This window comes from Salarias fasciatus, chromosome 16 (assembly GCF_902148845.1).
Source record: "Salarias fasciatus chromosome 16, fSalaFa1.1, whole genome shotgun sequence".
Lineage (NCBI taxonomy): Eukaryota > Metazoa > Chordata > Actinopteri > Blenniiformes > Blenniidae > Salarias > Salarias fasciatus.
The window spans coordinates 732,874-752,822 of NC_043760.1; the positions used below are offsets into that span (position 1 = coordinate 732,874).

At 53.3% G+C, this 19,949-nt stretch overlaps 1 protein-coding gene across 1 annotated transcript in view; it reads left to right on the plus strand.

The window, feature by feature from the left end:
* LOC115403262 (semaphorin-5B-like) overlaps positions 1–19,949 on the plus strand; it is an 83,595-nt gene that overhangs the window by 57,577 nt on the left and 6,069 nt on the right. The window contains exon 6 of the mRNA XM_030112121.1: positions 19,548–19,610. Coding sequence (XP_029967981.1) covers positions 19,548–19,610 — 63 coding nt within the window. The remainder of the gene's footprint in view (positions 1–19,547; positions 19,611–19,949) is intronic.

A 19,949-nucleotide genomic window follows, 5' to 3' on the forward strand; every position in this document is an offset into this window, starting at 1 on the left:
GCCACGATGTTTTGAAGTGGAATTTAGAAATCCTACAAGTTGTGTGTTTTAGTTTTCTGTTCACACATCCGGGTCATAAAAATTTAAATTAAGGACAAACGCTCCCACTCCATACAAACGGCGCCCACTAGTGGCCCAACATGCTCATGCCCCCTCCTCCCCAGTTCCCGTTATTTCTGTATGAACGGGCATCATTTTCACAACGTTGCCATGGAAACGCGTGGTAACACAGAACGTGGTCAGATTCCAGTCTGTCAGTCCGTCTCCCGGCGTTTCTTTAATATTGTTAATAAAATTGTTTGCAGAGCCGAGTGTGGAGCGCTGTGCTCGTCTTCTTCTCTGGTGTAATTTTGGCAGAGTTACAAAGTTACAGCACCCTCTAAAGGCCTGGAGGACAGTGTTAATGTTGACATGAATTTTTCATTTCATTTTAGTTTTAGTCCCTCACCAAAGACTAGATTCAGTTAAAGTCACATTTTAGTTTTTTAGTTTAGTTTTGTTTTAGTTAAAATTTAGTCTGTGGAAATAAGTTTTAGTTTTAGTCTTAATTTTAGTCTTGATGAAATTTGACAGTTTTGTTGTACTGTACTTAATTCAGATAGATAGATAGATAGATAGATAGATAGATAGATAGATAGATAGATAGATAGATAGATAGATAGATAGATAGATAGATAGATAGACAACATGAAACCACAGCAGCAGAAGTGCAAAAGGATGCGTGTCACGGTTGTAAGCAGATCTTTGATTATGTTTAGATATTTAAATTTAGAATGTATCATATAACTCTTGTATCATAAATATGAAAATGTATGCCTTGTTGGAAAAAAATTAAATAAATGAACTTTAGATTCTTTCTGTAAATTCTTACAACAAATGACAGCCTGCAAGAAAAAAGCTCCGATCATAATGACCAGCAGGTGGCGCTAATGCAGCCAACGGGATGCAAGCTGCCGTAAAACATCACAGAAGAAGAAGAGAAGCACAACAAGAAGCAGTGCTGAGCCGGACCGGAGCCGGACCGGAGCCGGACCGGAGCCGAGCCGGACCGGAGCCGAGCCGGACCGGAGCCGAGCCGGAGCCGGACCGGAGCCGGACCGGAGCCGGGCCGGAGCCGGACCGGAGCCGGCTCCGGCCGGCCGAGCCGGAGCCGGACCGGAGCCGAGCCGGAGCCGGACCGGAGCCGGGCCGGAGCCGGACCGGAGCCGGACCGGAGCCGGACCGGAGCCGAGCCGGACCGGAGCCGAGCCGGAGCCGGACCGGAGCCGGACCGGAGCCGGGCCGGAGCCGAGCCGGAGCCGGACCGGAGCCGGACCGGAGCCGGACCGGATCCGGACCGGAGCCGGACCGGAGCCGGTGATCCCGGCGTGAGGACGGGTGTCACCCAGCTTGTCCGACGGCCAGCAGCAGCTTTTTCGTCACATTTTTACTCGTCAGTTCATGATGTTCAGAGATTTATTAGTCACGGAATAAAGGGTCGTCAACGAATAGTTTTCGTTCAAGTTTTCGTTGACAGAATGAACACTGCTGGAGTATGAACTCATTGCTTTGAGTCGTTGTCGTGATGCAGACACACTCCAGCCCCACACTGTTCCTGTTCCAGACACTTTTAGGCTCAAAGCTTCTTTTATTCAAACAAAAAGTTTATTTATTTTTTAGTATTATTTTATTTACCAGATATGATCCTGGCATTTCCTAAAGTTAATAAGATGATGTTCAAGAAGCACCATTATGGATAAAATATGTGTTTTATTTACATTTGAATGACTCATGTCCAGAATTCTTCACCTGATCAGTAACCAGTCATCAGTCAGTCAACAGGAAGTTATTCCAGCCAGCAAACGCTTCTGGAATCACTGAGCAGCTGGCTTCATGTCTCCACTCGGACTTTTGACCGCTCACTTTCAGCAATGTGCTACTATTTCATTTTCAACATGTCCTCCAACTTGTCCTCACAGCCTGTCCCTCTGAAGAGACGCCTTCTGCAGGGGACACTGCACCTTGGATTTTAGGACGTCTCCTCATGATACCTGTGCACAAACTGCACCTGTATTGTTTTTTGACTGTTAAATTTGTAGTTTTGGTTTTAGTTTGAAAACTAAAGTGGAAATCTCGTCTCATCTTGTGATCGTGACACAAATATCGTGTCTCATCTCGTCTCGTGAGCCGAGTGTCTCGTCCCCCCTACTGCTGGTCCCGACATCCTGCTGCGCAGACGGGAGTTTATTACTGGGATTTTTTTTCTCCAAAATCTTTATTGAAAAAATAGGCATACAGACAAACAATTGTATATAAAATACATTTCACAGCGTACATATTAACAACTGTATACTGAAGATATAACAGGATAAGAAAACATAAAAAGTTTATTACTGGGATTAAAGGTTCTGCATTCAACTGGTTCCATCATATTTAGCAGACAGGTTCACTTCACTAATGTTAACTATGACTCTTTAGCTCACAGTTAACATGGAGTTCCACAGGGTTCTGTTCTAGGACCTCTACTCTCCACATTCTCCATCTTTCCTGTAGGAACATCATCAGTAAACACTCCATTAACTTCCACTGTTCTGCAGATGATCCACAGATCTACTGATCTAGAACCAGATGATCCACAGATCTACTGATCTAGAACCAGATGTTCCACAGATCTACTGATCTAGAACCAGATGTTCCACAGATCTACTGATCTAGAACCAGATGATCCACAGATCTACTGATCTAGAACCAGATGATCCACAGATCTACTGATCTAGAACCAGATGTTCCACAGATCTACTGATCTAGAACCAGATGATCCACTGATCTAGAACCAGATGGTCAGCTGCTCAAACTAGAAGTTTGTCTTAAAGACATAAGAACGTGCATGAGTGGGAACGTTCCCCTGAATCCAGATAAAGCTGAAGGTATTGAGTGTGGAGAGCAGTGATCTAAACTCAGTGGCTTTGGGGAAGTTGTTCGGCCTTTTCTCCCAGATTTCTGCGTCATCGATTCGATCCCAGATCTTTCGAAGAGACCCAGACTGAGAGACCGGAAACGTTCTCCATCTGCTCATGTCGGGTTTCTGGTGGAGTTTGGAAAGCAGCGGGGTAACAGCGACTGTTCATGCTGGAGTTCTCCCCAGAACGTCCTGTCTGGCTGGATGTCCGGGTTTCTCAGCTTTTCTAAAATAACCTTCATGTTCAGTGTTTCTTCTGCTTTTTTTTCTCACCACTTTTCCGGCTAGTTGCCTTGGAGGTCACCTCTATTTCCTGCCTATTTTCTAAGTGGGAAGACTTTTTGTTTTTCCTCGGTTCACTTGCTGAGAGATGTCAGAAGTTGGCCCCCCCCCCCCGGTGTGTCGGGGCCTGGGATTCGCCCTTGACGCAGTATCTGTCTTTGCGGTCATTGAACCGGAGCTGAGCATTCCTGCTGCTGAAGACCGGCGAGAGCCTGCAGTGATACCTGATGGGCGGGGGGGGGGGGGGGGGGGGGTGGTCTGGTTAAACTGATGTCCGGTGACTCAGAAAGAGCAGCAACACTGAACACGAGGTGGTTGGGGGGTGGGGCTCTGTCTGAGCGGTGATGGATGTGATTGACTGGTGAGCGGATGAGCAGAAACTGGAGGGATCCTCATCACAAGGGCTGCAGCTGGGATTCGGCCGCCGCCTGTTTGTAAAGAGATGCTGCTAACGGCGGGTTTTGGCTAAAAGACCTCTGCATCAAGAAACATACTAGCTTAAACTTTGAGCACCACTAAGCCAACGCTGCCCCAGAGGACGGCCGAGACGCCGAGACGCCGAGACGCCACTCATCACTGCAGCTCCAGCTGCTTATCGGTGCTGCTATCAAACTGCAGGTGATTCTGAAAGACGTCTGTTTTACATCACCTACAGCCGCTTCCAAATCCGCCACGATCCAGGACTCAGTGCCAGAACGACCCGGAACCCAGGGCTGTTCCCAAGGACAACGAAGCCATGACCCACGCGACCTCTCATTGGCTAATACTCACTGATTCACTGACCTGATTTATTAGTGTCTGTTCACAGTTCTGCAGGACTGATGGGCCAATCAGGGCAGAGGAGGGCGGGTCATGTCCAGACAATTCTCTACAACCCATGAATTGCATAAAATGATGACCAGGGCGGATATTATGGAAAGTAGCCTGAAATGATTCTGTTTCTGAAAGGGAAGAAAAGGCATTTCTGGGCTTCTTGAAAACGAATGTCTGAACGACGGCTGAAGACTCATCAGCATCCCAGCATTCCTGCAACTTCACTCCGAAAAGGTGGAAAATGGAGCAACTCCGAACACAGTGCCGTCCGAGGTCCGGTCTGCTCTGCCATGGCAGCAGAGGACGGTTCCAAACCCAAACCTCTTCCCAGGACAGTCACAGGTCTGCCTGTCGTCCATCTCTGCGTCAACCGTCTCCTCGCCGGCTGGACAAGGTCAAGAGGTCAGAGGTCAGCTGAAGAGTCAACAGGTCAACTGGCGCTGCATGTTCCTCCCGACAGAAAGCGTCCAGGGACTCAGCAGGGAGCATGAGAACCGTCTCAGAACAATAAACCGCCTGTGTTGTTTTAGGTGTCTCTGCTGGACGCTGAGACGGACGGGAGGACGTGACGTCTGGCGATCTGGAGACACGCTGACCTTTTCTCACGTCGCTGTGATGAGCTGGAAGTGCGGAACCTTCTTTCCTATCAGCAGTTTCTCATCGCGTCGAGCCCTGATCCTCGCAGCGCTCAAGGACACGGCTCGGCGTCCATCTGAGACACGGCTGATTTCCTTCGTTCCTGTGCGGCGCTGTGCTGTAGATGTGGTTCTTTGGCTGTAGATGTGGTTTGTTGGGTGTAGATGTGGTTCGTTGGGTGTAGATGTGGTTCTTTGGCTGTAGATGTGGTTTGTTGGGTGTAGATGTGGTTCGCTGGGTGTAGATGTGGTTCTTTGGCTGTAGATGTGGTTTGTTGGGTGTAGATGTGGTTCTTTGGGTGTAGATGTGGTTCTTTGGGTGGAGATGTGGTTCGTTGGGTGTAGATGTGGTTCTTTGGGTGTAGATGTGGTTCTTTGGGTGTAGATGTGGTTCGTTGGGTGTAGATGTGGTTCTTTGGGTGTAGATGTGGTTCTTTGGGTGTAGATGTGGTTCTTTCTGATCTCCTTTCTGATCCTGTTCATGAGTCACGGCTGATTTCCTTCGTTCCTGTGCGGCGCTGTGCTGTAGATGTGGTTCTTTGGGTGTAGATGTGGTTCGTTGGGTGTAGATGTGGTTTGTTGGGTGTAGATGTGGTTCTTTGGGTGTAGATGTGGTTCATTGGGTGTAGATGTGGTTCATTGGGTGTAGATGTGGTTCGTTGGGTGAAGATGTGGTTCGTTGGGTGTAGATGTGGTTTGTTGGGTGTAGATGTGGTTTGTTGGGTGTAGATGTGGTTCTTTGGGTGTAGATGTGGTTTGTTGGGTGTAGATGTGGTTCATTGGGTGTAGATGTGGTTTGTTGGGTGTAGATGTGGTTCTTTGGGTGTAGATGTGGTTCATTGGGTGTAGATGTGGTTTGTTGGGTGTAGATGTGGTTCATTGGGTGTAGATGTGGTTCATTGGGTGTAGATGTGGTTCGTTGGGTGTAGATGTGGTTCGTTGGGTGTAGATGTGGTTCGTTGGGTGTAGATGTGGTTCTTTGGGTGTAGATGTGGTTCTTTCTGATCTCCTTTCTGATCCTGTTCATGAGTCACGGCTGATTTCCTTCGTTCCTGTGCGGCGCTGTGCTGTAGATGTGGTTCTTTGGCTGTAGATGTGGTTTGTTGGCTGTAGATGTGGTTCTTTGGCTGTAGATGTGGTTTGTTGGGTGTAGATGTGGTTCTTTGGGTGTAGATGTGGTTCTTTGGGTGTAGATGTGGTTCGTTGGGTGTAGATGTGGTTTGTTGGGTGTAGATGTGGTTCATTGGGTGTAGATGTGGTTCATTGGGTGTAGATGTGGTTCGTTGGGTGTAGATGTGGTTCGTTGGGTGTAGATGTGGTTCGTTGGGTGTAGATGTGGTTCTTTGGGTGTAGATGTGGTTCTTTGGGTGTAGATGTGGTTCATTGGGTGTAGATGTGGTTCTTTGGGTGTAGATGTGGTTCGTTGGGTGTAGATGTGGTTCGTTGGGTGTAGATGTGGTTCTTTGGGTGTAGATGTGGTTCATTGGGTGTAGATGTGGTTCATTGGGTGTAGATGTGGTTCGTTGGGTGAAGATGTGGTTCGTTGGGTGTAGATGTGGTTCGTTGGGTGTAGATGTGGTTCTTTGGGTGTAGATGTGGTTCTTTGGGTGTAGATGTGGTTCTTTGGGTGTAGATGTGGTTCATTGGGTGTAGATGTGGTTCTTTGGGTGTAGATGTGGTTTGTTGGCTGTAGATGTGGTTCTTTGGCTGTAGATGTAGTTTGTTGGGTGTAGATGTGGTTCTTTGGGTGTAGATGTGGTTCGTTGGGTGTAGATGTGGTTCTTTGGGTGTAGATGTGGTTCTTTGGGTGTAGATGTGGTTCGTTGGGTGTAGATGTGGTTTGTTGGGTGTAGATGTGGTTCTTTGGGTGTAGATGTGGTTCATTGGGTGTAGATGTGGTTCATTGGGTGTAGATGTGGTTCGTTGGGTGAAGATGTGGTTCGTTGGGTGTAGATGTGGTTTGTTGGGTGTAGATGTGGTTTGTTGGGTGTAGATGTGGCTCTTTGGGTGTAGATGTGGTTTGTTGGGTGTAGATGTGGTTCATTGGGTGTAGATGTGGTTCGTTGGGTGTAGATGTGGTTCTTTGGGTGTAGATGTGGTTTGTTGGGTGTAGATGTGGTTCATTGGGTGTAGATGTGGTTTGTTGGGTGTAGATGTGGTTCTTTGGGTGTAGATGTGGTTCATTGGGTGTAGATGTGGTTTGTTGGGTGTAGATGTGGTTCATTGGGTGTAGATGTGGTTCATTGGGTGTAGATGTGGTTCGTTGGGTGTAGATGTGGTTCGTTGGGTGTAGATGTGGTTCGTTGGGTGTAGATGTGGTTCTTTGGGTGTAGATGTGGTTTGTTGGGTGTAGATGTGGTTCATTGGGTGTAGATGTGGTTTGTTGGGTGTAGATGTGGTTCTTTGGGTGTAGATGTGGTTCATTGGGTGTAGATGTGGTTTGTTGGGTGTAGATGTGGTTCATTGGGTGTAGATGTGGTTCTTTGGGTGTAGATGTGGTTCTTTGGGTGTAGATGTGGTTCGTTGGGTGTAGATGTGGTTTGTTGGGTGTAGATGTGGTTCATTGGGTGTAGATGTGGTTCATTGGGTGTAGATGTGGTTCGTTGGGTGTAGATGTGGTTCGTTGGGTGTAGATGTGGTTCGTTGGGTGTAGATGTGGTTCTTTGGGTGTAGATGTGGTTCTTTGGGTGTAGATGTGGTTCATTGGGTGTAGATGTGGTTCTTTGGGTGTAGATGTGGTTCGTTGGGTGTAGATGTGGTTCGTTGGGTGTAGATGTGGTTCTTTGGGTGTAGATGTGGTTCATTGGGTGTAGATGTGGTTCATTGGGTGTAGATGTGGTTCGTTGGGTGTAGATGTGGTTCGTTGGGTGTAGATGTGGTTCGTTGGGTGTAGATGTGGTTCTTTGGGTGTAGATGTGGTTCTTTGGGTGTAGATGTGGTTCTTTGGGTGTAGATGTGGTTCATTGGGTGTAGATGTGGTTCTTTGGGTGTAGATGTGGTTTGTTGGCTGTAGATGTGGTTCTTTGGCTGTAGATGTAGTTTGTTGGGTGTAGATGTGGTTCTTTGGGTGTAGATGTGGTTCGTTGGGTGTAGATGTGGTTCTTTGGGTGTAGATGTGGTTCTTTGGGTGTAGATGTGGTTCGTTGGGTGTAGATGTGGTTTGTTGGGTGTAGATGTGGTTCTTTGGGTGTAGATGTGGTTCATTGGGTGTAGATGTGGTTCATTGGGTGTAGATGTGGTTCGTTGGGTGAAGATGTGGTTCGTTGGGTGTAGATGTGGTTTGTTGGGTGTAGATGTGGTTTGTTGGGTGTAGATGTGGCTCTTTGGGTGTAGATGTGGTTTGTTGGGTGTAGATGTGGTTCATTGGGTGTAGATGTGGTTCGTTGGGTGTAGATGTGGTTCTTTGGGTGTAGATGTGGTTCTTTGGGTGTAGATGTGGTTCTTTGGGTGTAGATGTGGTTCTTTCTGATCTCCTTTCTGATCCTGTTCATGAGTCACGGCTGATTTCCTTCGTTCCTGTGCGGCGCTGTGCTGTAGATGTGGTTCTTTGGGTGTAGATGTGGTTTGTTGGGTGTAGATGTGGTTCTTTGGCTGTAGATGTGGTTTGTTGGGTGTAGATGTGGTTCATTGGGTGTAGATGTGGTTCTTTGGGTGTAGATGTGGTTTGTTGGGTGTAGATGTGGTTCTTTGGGTGTAGATGTGGTTCTTTGGGTGTAGATGTGGTTTGTTGGGTGTAGATGTGGTTCGTTGGGTGTAGATGTGGTTTGTTGGGTGTAGATGTGGTTCTTTGGGTGTAGATGTGATTCGTTGGGTGTAGATGTGGTTCTTTGGGGTTCGTTGGGTATAGATGTGGTTCTTTGGGTGTAGATGTGGTTTGTTGGGTGTAGATGTGGTTCTTTGGGTGTAGATGTGGTTCTTTGGGTGTAGATGTGGTTCGTTGGGTGTAGATGTGGTTCGTTGGGTGTAGATGTGGTTTGTTGGGTGTAGATGTGGTTCTTTGGGTGTAGATGTGGTTCGTTGGGTGTAGATGTGGTTCTTTGGGTGTAGATGTGGTTCGTTGGGTGTAGATGTGGTTCTTTGGGGTTCGTTGGGTGTAGATGTGGTTTGTTGGGTGTAGATGTGGTTCTTTGGGTGTAGATGTGATTCGTTGGGTGTAGATGTGGTTCTTTGGGGTTCGTTGGGTATAGATGTGGTTCTTTGGGTGTAGATGTGGTTTGTTGGGTGTAGATGTGGTTCTTTGGGTGTAGATGTGGTTCGTTGGGTGTAGATGTGGTTCTTTGGGTGTAGATGTGGTTCGTTGAGTGTAGATGTGGTTCATTGGGTGTAGATGTGGTTCGTTGGGTGTAGATGTGGTTTGTTGGGTGTAGATGTGGTTCATTGGGTGTAGATGTGGTTTTTTGGGTGTAGATGTGGTTTGTTGGGTGTAGATGTGGTTCGTTGGGTGTAGATGTGGTTCATTGGGTGTAGATGTGGTTCTTTGGGTGTAGATGTGGTTCATTGGGTGTAGATGTGGTTTTTTGGGTGTAGATGTGGTTTGTTGGGTGTAGATGTGGTTCGTTGGGTGTAGATGTGGTTTGTTGGGTGTAGATGTGGTTCGTTGGGTGTAGATGTGGTTTTTTGGGTGTAGATGTGGTTCGTTGGGTGTAGATGTGGTTCTTTGGGTGTAGATGTGGTTCATTGGGTGTAGATGTGGTTCGTTGGGTGTAGATGTGGTTCTTTGGCTGTAGATGTGGTTTGTTGGGTGTAGATGTGGTTTGTTGGGTGTAGATGTGGTTCTTTGGGTGTAGATGTGGTTCATTGGGTGTAGATGTGGTTCATTGGGTGTAGATGTGGTTCGTTGGGTGAAGATGTGGTTCGTTGGGTGTAGATGTGGTTCTTTGGGTGTAGATGTGGTTCGTTGGGTGTAGATGTGGTTCTTTGGGTGTAGATGTGGTTCTTTGGGTGTAGATGTGGTTCGTTGGGTGTAGATGTGGTTCTTGAAGCGGCCGTGGTCAGAGCGGACGGGCGGCTGCTTGTCTCCTCAGCTGGGAAACAAGGGCCGCTTTAACCAAGCTTTTGTTTTGAAAAACTTCCCCTCGGTCCCCTGAAGGCCGGAGTCCTGCTGCTTCCTGGGAGCTGCTGAAGGTGCCGGCAGATGGTTCTGTACCTTGTTGTTCTGCTGCTTCTCCAGCTCAGCAGCGGCGTCTGGAACGGGCTGTATTGTTAGAGTTCCTTTCTTCTGACCCAGCTGTTCCAGAGGTTTTCATCTCAGAGTGAGGATGTGAGGACAGACTCGGTCCTTCAGGCCCTGGTCTTTCAAGCCCCCAAGTCGACACTGAACCCAACATGCCCAGACCATGCCACAGCACGCCACCGCGTGCTTACACCAGCACTTCCACATGAAAGCCTCGTTATTCCAGCTGTGGAGTGTGTGTGTGTGTGTGTGTGTGTGTGTGTGTGTGTGTGTGTGTGTGTGTGTGTGTGTGTGTGTGTGAGTGTGAGTGTGAGTGTGTGTGTGTGTGTGTGAGTGTGCGTGTGTGTGTCCAGGAGTTTGGATTTAGTAGAAATAGCAAGCTGAACCTTCCTTCTGAGGAAAACCTGAACGTCTGATTTCCTACTTTTTGCCTTTTCGGACGTGTAGAAATGTTTTTTCATCTCAAAGCTCAAGAAACAGAACGAAGTACAACCAACAAGAAAGGAGTCGATCACCAGGGAGCAAGACGAGGGATCAGGACGGGAACCCAGACCTCAGAACCAAGAACCGAATCAACGCCGGAAAATACCAGCAAAAACTAGACCTCTGAACCAAGACGAGATCTGGAGCCACGGGGAGGAACCTGCAGTTCACACGGCAGGTCTTGATGCTTGGTTCTGATTGGTTGCTGAGATCTGATTTCTTTGCGTGGTCGGTCATGTGAACAGCGACTCCATCAGGGAGCGGATGGCCACTGCAGCCAGGTCCCTGTTTCCGGGTCGGATCACGTTGGTCCATGTTGGAGTCGCTGAGCAGCTGGAACCCCGGCGCTTCAGGGAGCCCTCCTCCGGCGCCGACTGGACGCTTCACACATCGGGTTCTGATTTGATCTGGTCCTGAGCCCGGTCCAGACTCTGCTGGTCCCGGTCTGGATCCATGTCGTCCTGGTCCTGGTCCCGGTCCACATTGTCCTGGTAGTCTTGCGGTAGCAGTGTGTGTCTTGGTTGTGTCAGCAGGAATGTGGGTGAATGCTGGTGCTAGCTAGTCCCTGACTGCTAACCATGCTAACAGCGGCCGTCTCCCTGGAAACCGGCGTTGTTTTTAAAGCACAAAACGTTTCTAAAATGAAACGGTGGAGCGCAGGTTTTCCCGAATCCTTTAAACGGCAACAAAAATCAAGATATTTAACGGATCAACGACAAGAAGCGTTTTACTGAAACCACGTCAGAGACGTCGTCTCTCCGTCCCGCCGGGCTGAGCAGCGTCTCAGAGGCTTCCTGTTGCTGCAGCGCTCCACTTCCACTTCCTGTTGCTGCAGCGCTCCACTTCCTGTTGCTGCAGCGCTCCACTTCTACTTCCTGTTGCTGCAGCGCTCCACTTCTACTTCCTGTTGCTGCAGCGCTCCACTTCTACTTCCTGTTGCTGCAGTGCTCCACTTCCACTTCCTGTTGCTGCAGCGCTCCACTTCTACTTCCTGTTGCTGCAGTGCTCCACTTCCTGTTGCTGCAGCGCTCCACTTCTACTTCCTGTTGCTGCGGCGCTCCACTTCCTGTTGCTGCGGCGCGGTGCGGTGCGATTCCTCGGCGGCGGCTGGGAGCAGCGTGTGTCATCCCGCCGCCTGATTGGGCGTTCATGGTTATAATTAGTGTCACACAGGATGTCGGCGGAGCGCCGGCCTTATCAGCGGCGCCACATTTCCAGGAAGCAACACATCTGCAGCCTCAGACTCGCTGCTTCATTAGCGCTTCGCTCTCCCTCCTCTTTTTTCCCTCTCTTCGGTTCCTCGTAAAAATAGAATTCATTTCCGCGCCCGGCGCCGTCTTCACGCAGTAAAAGTGATGAATCCTCCATCCTGCTGCTAATTGTATTTTCTGCAATTTTATTTGCCCATAAAATATTCATGTTTTCCCCCTTGAAGAGCGGCGCCGGGGGCGAGATGCTCTGCCTGCGTGAGCGGAGAGGGGCGGCGGCGGCGGCGGCGGCGGCGGCGGCGGGCTCAGGTTTGACGCCTGGCTGTTGGATCTAATAGATAGAAACGAAGTCCAACGGGCTTCTGAAGCCGAACGGCGTCCGCGGCCTCGGGCCGCCGCCAGGCAGACGGAGCGCGGCTTTAACTGCTCTGAGCATCGAGGACTGATTAAAACGTTCCGTCGCTCCGTCTGATCAGCAATGGCTCAAGAGCGAAGAACGTTCCGGCGTTCTCTGCTCCTGGAGAGGAGCGAGAGGAGAGACGGAAAGTCTCCACAGATGCAGAACGCCTCCCTCCTCTGAAGATAACCAGATGTTCCTTCACACGTCCTGCAGACGCCGCCGTCCTGCTGGAGACACTGTTCTTCCTGTCCAACAGGAAGTCTGCTCGGAAGATCATCACGTGCGATGTTCGCACAGCATGTTTTTCAGAAGGACTTTCATCCTCGTCGTATTTGTTGGTCTTTGTCGTGTTGCGGATGATGAAGAAGTGGTTTCATCTCAGAACGGAGCACTTCCTGTAGAGACGGACTCTTCCAGCATGAAGAAGTCTTAATGAAAAGTCCGGAAAACTCCTGCAGCTGCATGTTCTTCCAGACTGCGCCTGACCGCATGGCTTTGAGGCTAATGCTAGTTAGCTCCTCTGGAAGTGACAGGAAGCCGACGCAGCCGGGCTCCTCCCGTTTCCTGCTGCTGGCTGACAGCGAGTCATCAGCACCGAGCTGGAGCTGCGAAAACACGCCGATGAGCAGTACAAGGCAGTAAGGCCTCTGACTTCATGTTCCAGCCAGACTGTTGACCAGCGGGGCGTGCGGCGGCGTTCCAGTCAGGCCAGCAGGAACAGAGCCACCCTACCAAGACGATCCCCCCCCCCCCCCCCTCCCTCCTGAAGGCAGCAGTTCAACGATCAACCGTTTCAGTAAAATCATGTCTGCAGTCGATCACACCTGTCAGCGTCGTGGAGCTCCGTGAACAGCCTGTGGTGGCCCTCACCCCACGCCTTCTGGAAGCTGCTACAACCTTCGCACATTCTCAGTAGAAGCGTCCAGCTGGGCTTAGCAAATCCCACTGCCCCTGAACGCACCGTGACGGCGGCGCTTCTGTCCTGAAGCGGCGTCGCTGCTGCTTCACTCTGAGGCTTCAGTGTTTTATCCTGCGATTTCAGAAACACAAAGCTTCCAGCAGCAGCATGCAGACCCATGCTCCACCCGCGGCACCACCTGCACCACCTGCACCTCCACCTGCTGCGCCACCGGCACCTCCATCTGCTGCACCCCCTCCACCTGCTGCACCACCTGCACCTCCATCTGCTGCACCCCCTCCACCCGCTGCACCACCTGCACCACCTGCACCTCCATCTGCTGCACCCCCTCCACCTGCTGCACCACCTGCACCTCCATCTGCTGCACCCCCTCCACCACCTGCACCACCTGCACCACCTGCACCTCCATCTGCTGCACCCCCTCCACCCGCTGCACCACCTGCACCTCCATCTGCTGCACCCCCTCCACCCGCTGCACCACCTGCACCACCTGCACCTCCATCTGCTGCACCCCCTCCACCCGCTGCACCTGCAGGGAGGCTGGGCTGTTGGAGCGACCTGATTCACTCAAGTGTTGACAGGAAGCTGTTCTCCACGGCGCCGCCTCAGAAGACGCTCCTGCGGTGGAAGCTTTTCAAACTTCCTCTTTCCAAAGCGAACTCCTTCCAGACGGGTTTCCTGCAGCACCAGGTTCACACCAAGTCCTGGACTTCAGCTGATCCCTGAACAGTCCTGAGAACTGCTTCAGCGTTTTTCTTTTGTCTTTCACTTCTTGCTATTTCAACCTTTTTGAACAACAAATCAATCAAGACAGAAACATTGAGAACAGGTTCGAAAAAGATCCCAGCAAACAGCAGAGAAACCGCGAAACAGACCGAGAGGAGGTCAAGAGCGGAGAAACGAGGGGAGAGGGTGGAGCGGGTGGAGAGGGTGGAGCGGGTGGAGAGGGTGGAGCAGGGTGGAGAGGGTGGAGAGGGTGTTTTCCTCTGAACGGCTGTGGTGTGAACGCCGCCTGGGAGAAGTGTGTGTGCTGTGGTGTGTGAGCGGCAGCATGGAGGACGGCTCTGTGCTGATTCAGCATTCCAGAGAACTGAAACGGAAGCGTCCCAACGAGCCGACCGTCAGCGGCGTCCAGCAGACAGACGGAGGAGGACATGTGTCCTCAGGACACCCGGAGCCCCTGGTCCTCCGGCGCTCCTCCGGCTGCAGGACAGGGTGAAGACAGGCTTCGGAGTGGGCGGTGTAATCAAGAAACAATCGGAGTGATGAACCGTCTGTAGCCGTGAGCGCAGCAGAAAAGCAGGAGGCTGAATCCCAAGACGACGCGCAGATGTTTGCCTTGCTCATTAGGCTGCGGGTAGGACTGCAGGCTGGTGTTTCCTCTCGTTAGCAGCGGTTTATGCAGAGGCTAATCAGGAGCTTCCTCTCCTGCAAGCACCAGCGATCCGCTCCCGCATCGGAGAGGGAATCTTTACACACTAACGAATTAAACTCCAGGTTCTCCCAGAATGAGTCTGACGGCTTGTTTCTGTCCCGTCCTCCGTGAATTCACTGCTTTGATCCCTTTTCAGCCAGAAGCAGCCGATTGGCTGAACGCAGAGAGAGAGCCCATCAGAGAGGAACGCCACAGCCAGATCCACCAATCGCTGTCCAGGAAAATCCCCACGTTCCCACTGCGCTGTTCCCACGTACCCACTGCGCTGTTCCCACGTACCCACTGCCCTGTTCCCACGTTCCCACTGCGCTGTTCCCACGTTCCCACTGCGCTGTTCCCACGTTCCCACTGCGCTGTTCCCACGTTCCCACTGCGCTGTTCCCACGTTCCCACTGCCCTGTTCCCACGTTCCCACTGCGCTGTTCCCACGTACCCACTGCCCTGTTCCCACGTTCCCACTGCCCTGTTCCCACGTTCCCACTGCCCTGTTCCCACGTTCCCACTGCGCTGTTCCCACGTTCCCACTGCACTGTCCCCACATTCCCACTGCCCTGTTCCCACGTTCCCACTGCCCTGTTCCCACGTTCCCACTGCACTGTTCCCACGTACCCACTGCACTGTTCCCACGTACCCACTGCCCTGTTCCCACGTTCCCACTGCCCTGTTCCCACGTTCCCACTGCGCTGTTCCCACGTTCCCACTGCCCTGTTCCCACGTTCCCACTGCCCTGTTCCCACGTTCCCACTGCGCTGTTCCCACGTTCCCACTGCGCTGTTCCCACGTTCCCACTGCGCTGTTCCCACGTACCCACTGCCCTGTTCCCACGTACCCACTGCGCTGTTCCCACGTTCCCACTGCGCTGTTCCCACGTTCCCACTGCCCTGTTCCCACGTTCCCACTGCGCTGTTCCCACGTTCCCACTGCACTGTCCCCACGTTCCCACTGCCCTGTTCCCACGTTCCCACTGCCCTGTTCCCACGTTCCCACTGCACTGTTCCCACGTACCCACTGCACTGTTCCCACGTACCCACTGCCCTGTTCCCACGTTCCCACTGCCCTGTTCCCACGTTCCCACTGCGCTGTTCCCACGTTCCCACTGCCCTGTTCCCACGTTCCCACTGCCCTGTTCCCACGTTCCCACTGCCCTGTTCCCACGTTCCCACTGCGCTGTCCCCACGTTCCCACTGCCCTGTTCCCACGTTCCCACTGCGCTGTTCCCACGTTCCCACTGCCCTGTTCCCATGTTCCCACTGCCCTGTTCCCACGTTCCCACTGCGCTGTGCTGTCCCCACGTTCCCGCTGCGCTGTTCCCACGTTCCCACTGCGCTGTTCCCACGTTCCCACTGCACTGTTCCCACGTTCCCACTGTGCTGTCCCCACGTTCCCACTGCCCTGTTCCCACGTTCCCACTGCGCCGTTCCCACGTTCCCACTGCGCTGTTCCCACGTTCCCACTGCCCTGTTCCCACGTACCCACTGCCCTGTTCCCACGTTCCCACTGCGCGGTTCCCACGTTCCCACTGCGCTGTTCCCACTTTCCCACTGCGCTGTTCCCACGTTCCCACTGCGCTGTCCCCACGTTCCCACTGCCCTGTCCCCACGTTCCCACTGCCCTGTTTCCACGTTCCCACTGCCCTGTTCCCACGTTCCCACTGCCCTGTCCCCACGTTCCCACTGCCCTGTTTCCACGTTCCCACTGCCCTGTTCCCACGTTCCCACTGCCCTGTTCCCACGTTCCCACTGCGCTGTCCCCACGTTCCCACTGCGCTGTCCCCACGTTCCCACTGCCCTGTTTCCACGTTCCCACTGCCCTGTTCCCACGTTCCCACTGCGCGGTTCCCACGTTCCCACTGCCCTGTTCCCACGTTCCCGCTGCGCTGTTCCCACGTTCCCACTGCCCTGTTCCCACGTTCCCACTGCCCTGTTCCCACGTACCCACTGCCCTGTTCCCACGTTCCCACTGCGCCGTTCCCACGTTCCCACTGCGCCGTTCCCACGTTCCCACTGCCCTGTTCCCACGTACCCACTGCCCTGTTCCCACGTTCCCACTGCCCTGTTCCCACGTTCCCACTGCGCCGTCCCCACGTTCCCACTGCGCGGTTCCCACGTTCCCACTGCCCTGTTCCCACGTTCCCACTGCGCGGTTCCCACGTTCCCACTGCCCTGTTCCCACGTTCCCACTGCCCTGTTCCCACGTACCCACTGCCCTGTTCCCACGTTCCCACTGCGCCGTTCCCACGTTCCCACTGCGCCGTTCCCACGTTCCCACTGCCCTGTTCCCACGTACCCACTGCCCTGTTCCCACGTTCCCACTGCCCTGTTCCCACGTTCCCACTGCGCCGTCCCCACGTTCCCACTGCGCGGTTCCCACGTTCCCACTGCCCTTTTCCCACGTCCCCACTGCGCTGTCCCCACGTTCCCACTGCCCTGTTCCCACGTTCCCACTGCCCTGTTCCCACGTACCCACTGCCCTGTTCCCACGTTCCCACTGCGCTGTCCCCACGTTCCCACTGCCCTGTTCCCACGTTCCCACTGCGCTGTTCCCACGTTCCCACTGCCCTGTTCCCACGTTCCCACTGCCCTGTTCCCACGTTCCCACTGCCCTGTTCCCACGTACCCACTGCCCTGTTCCCACGTTCCCACTGCGCTGTTCCCACGTTCCCACTGCCCTGTTCCCACGTTCCCACTGCGCTGTCCCCACGTTCCCACTGCCCTGTTCCCACGTTCCCACTGCGCGGTTCCCACGTTCCCACTGCCCTGTTCCCATGTTCCCACTCCGCGGTTCCCACGTTCCCACTGCGCTGTCCCCACGTTCCCACTGCCCTGTTCCCACGTTCCCACTGCCCTGTTCCCACGTTCCCACTGCGCTGTTCCCACGTTCCCACTGCGCTGTCCCCACGTTCCCACTGCACCGTCCCCACGTTCCCACTGCGCTGTCCCTACGTTCCCACTGCCCTGTTCCCAGGTTCCCACTGCCCTGTCCCCACGTTCCCACTGCCCTGTCCCCACGTTCCCACTGCCCTGTTCCCAGGTTCCCACTGCCCTGTTCCCACGTTTCCACTGCACTGTTCCCATCTGGCTGTTCTGTCTGGAGTGGAACGTCCTGCAGGTCTCGTGTTCTCCCTGGTCTCTCCGTCTGGTTGGGGCGGCTGTTCTCAGGTCGGCCGATGCCACTGCTGGTTTTATGGGTTCATTTCGTTGAGGAAGGCTGGAGATGAGACCGTTTCACCCTTTCACCGGCTGTCCAGACTCCTGGTTTTGTCTGCTTTGGTTCTAGTTTTCATCTCGTCTTTCTGTCATGTTGCTTTTCATTAATACTCTTATTTTGTCATCGGCTGAAAGAACAGTTTAGCCTGATCAACCAGGACCGTTTGAGTTGAGCTTGAGTCGATGAAAATTGTATGTTTCTCTGGTTTGTAGATTTAATTCTCTTTAGTCGTGTCAGTACGACGGGGTACCCAAAAAAAAACGGAATTTCGTCAGAAAACAATAATAATAATGAGTTTGGACTTCTGGCCGTCAGATGTGCTGCAGGTAAGCCTCGTGCACATCTGTGAGAAATCTGAGCTCCCAGAGCGACACTGACGCCTGTCAGGAGCTATTTATAGTAACAGAGTGCAGCGGCGGTCTGCGATTTTTCCAAAATGGCGACATTGACTGTGAAGCCAGAGCAGCGCAAACATTAAATTCTGCTTTTTGCTGGAAAAACAGCAGCAGAAACACTCAGCTTGTTGCAGCAAGCCTACAAGGATGCTGCTCTGGGGAAGACTCAGGTCCATGAGTGGTCCGGGGGTCTGAGAAGGGCCAGATGTCGGCGCGTCAGGTCCGCTCAGCGTGAAAACAACGCTGAGCTGCTTCTCGGCTGTCCAGGGTCTCGTCCACAGCGAGTCTGTCCCTCCAGGTCAGACTGTAAACCAGGACTACTACAGGAAGTCCTCAGACGCTCCGTGAGGATGTGAGGAGGAAGCAGAGCGTCGTGGCGGAGTGGAGCCGGTTGATCCACCACCACAGAGCGCCAGCGGACACGGCGCTGCGCCTCACGCAGTTTCTGGAGAAGAATGAGATGAATCTCCTCTCCCATCCGCCTGATTCGCCAGATGAAGCCTCCAGGGACTTTTCTTGTTCCCCAGGTTGAAGAAGCAGCTGAAGGGACAGCGGTTTGCAGATGTGGAGGAGGGGACAGAAAAATCGCAGCCGGCCCAGAATGACACAGTTACGCAGGGGTCTGACGACGCATTGGTGAAGTGGGAGACACGGCTGGAGCGCTGCATTAATGCGGATGGAGATTATTTTGAAGGCGATGGTGATGTTTTATTTTGAAATGTCAGAAATAAAAAGTTATAATCAAATTCCGTTTTTTTTTTGGGTACACCCTCGTATGGCAGCATTTCCTGCTGTAGTTGAGACAAAACCTCTTTTTCTTTTAGTCAGACCGGTTTTACAGGTCAGACCTGTTTATCTTACGGTCGTCAGCGTCTGAACTCCAGAAAACGCCGATCCGCTCTGCCGACATGAAGCCAGCATAGCATCAAAAAATGCTCCTTTTTTTCCATCTTGTGACCAGAAGTTGGTGCTTTCAAAGTAAGAGCGTGTAGAGGGCGGCGCTGCGTCCGCCAGCAGAAGCTTCGCCACGGAAACCCTCTCTGACCCGTTTGGCTTGGGCTTTGGGCCGGCCACGCCCCCTTTGGGAGAGTCGGAGACGAACGGCGTGTTGCTGAGTCCCCGGCTCGCCGTCCTGCTGGGCCGCCGGATCAGAGACTCAGCAGGGGGTCTTCTGGCTCCTGCTGCCGTTGGCCGTTTGGCGCCAAGTGGCGGACATCTTCCAGCTCTGGCAGGAGCCGGCGGCGCTCTGGAGTGTCTGTGGCGCCGCCACCCCGCATCCCAAATGAGAAATGAGGAGCAGAAGGAGGGGAATCTAACCGAAGACTTGAATCTGTTTGGGCAGTCAGAGTGAGGCCTTTTAGAGAGAGAGAGAGAGAGAGAGAGAGAGAAGCCATTGACATGCTGACGGCGTCCCCGGCCCCTCGGCCGCCGTGCCGCATGCCTTCGCCGCTCGCCTCCAGTCAGCCGGTCGCCATGTTTACACAACAAACAGCAGCGAGGTCGAGGTCTTTCAGGCGTCTTTGTTTTTTCCGGCGTGCCGACGGCCCGAGCGACGTTCCGCCGTGGCGTGGCGGCGGTCCAAGCAGCGGCGTTCCGCCGTGGCGTGGCGGCTGGAGGCGCGGCGGGACTCAGCCTCTGTTGTCTGGTTTGTGTTTCCAGGCGACGGCGTGGGCCCCGGACGAGGAGACCAGGAGGTCCTGCCAGAGCAAAGGCAAGACCGAGGTAACGCCCGATCCCAGCACCCGCCGCCGCCACCGCCGCCGCCATCCTAATGACCCTAACCCTGGGGTAACCCCAGGTCCACCCCCGGTAACCCTGACCCTCAGAGACTATTCTGATAGGTTGACCGGGTCCTCAGGGCCTCACAGGGCAACGTCCAGCACTGCTTCAGACCCTCCAGTCCAGACTTGTTGTTCTGGGTGATCAGGGGGGGCGGGGGGGTGAGGGGGGGGTGATCAGGGGGGCGGGGGGGGTGAGGGGGGGTGATCAGGGGGGGCGGGGGGGGTGAGGGGGGGGGTGATGGGGGGGTGAGGGGGGGTGGGGGGGGGGTGGGGGGGGGGT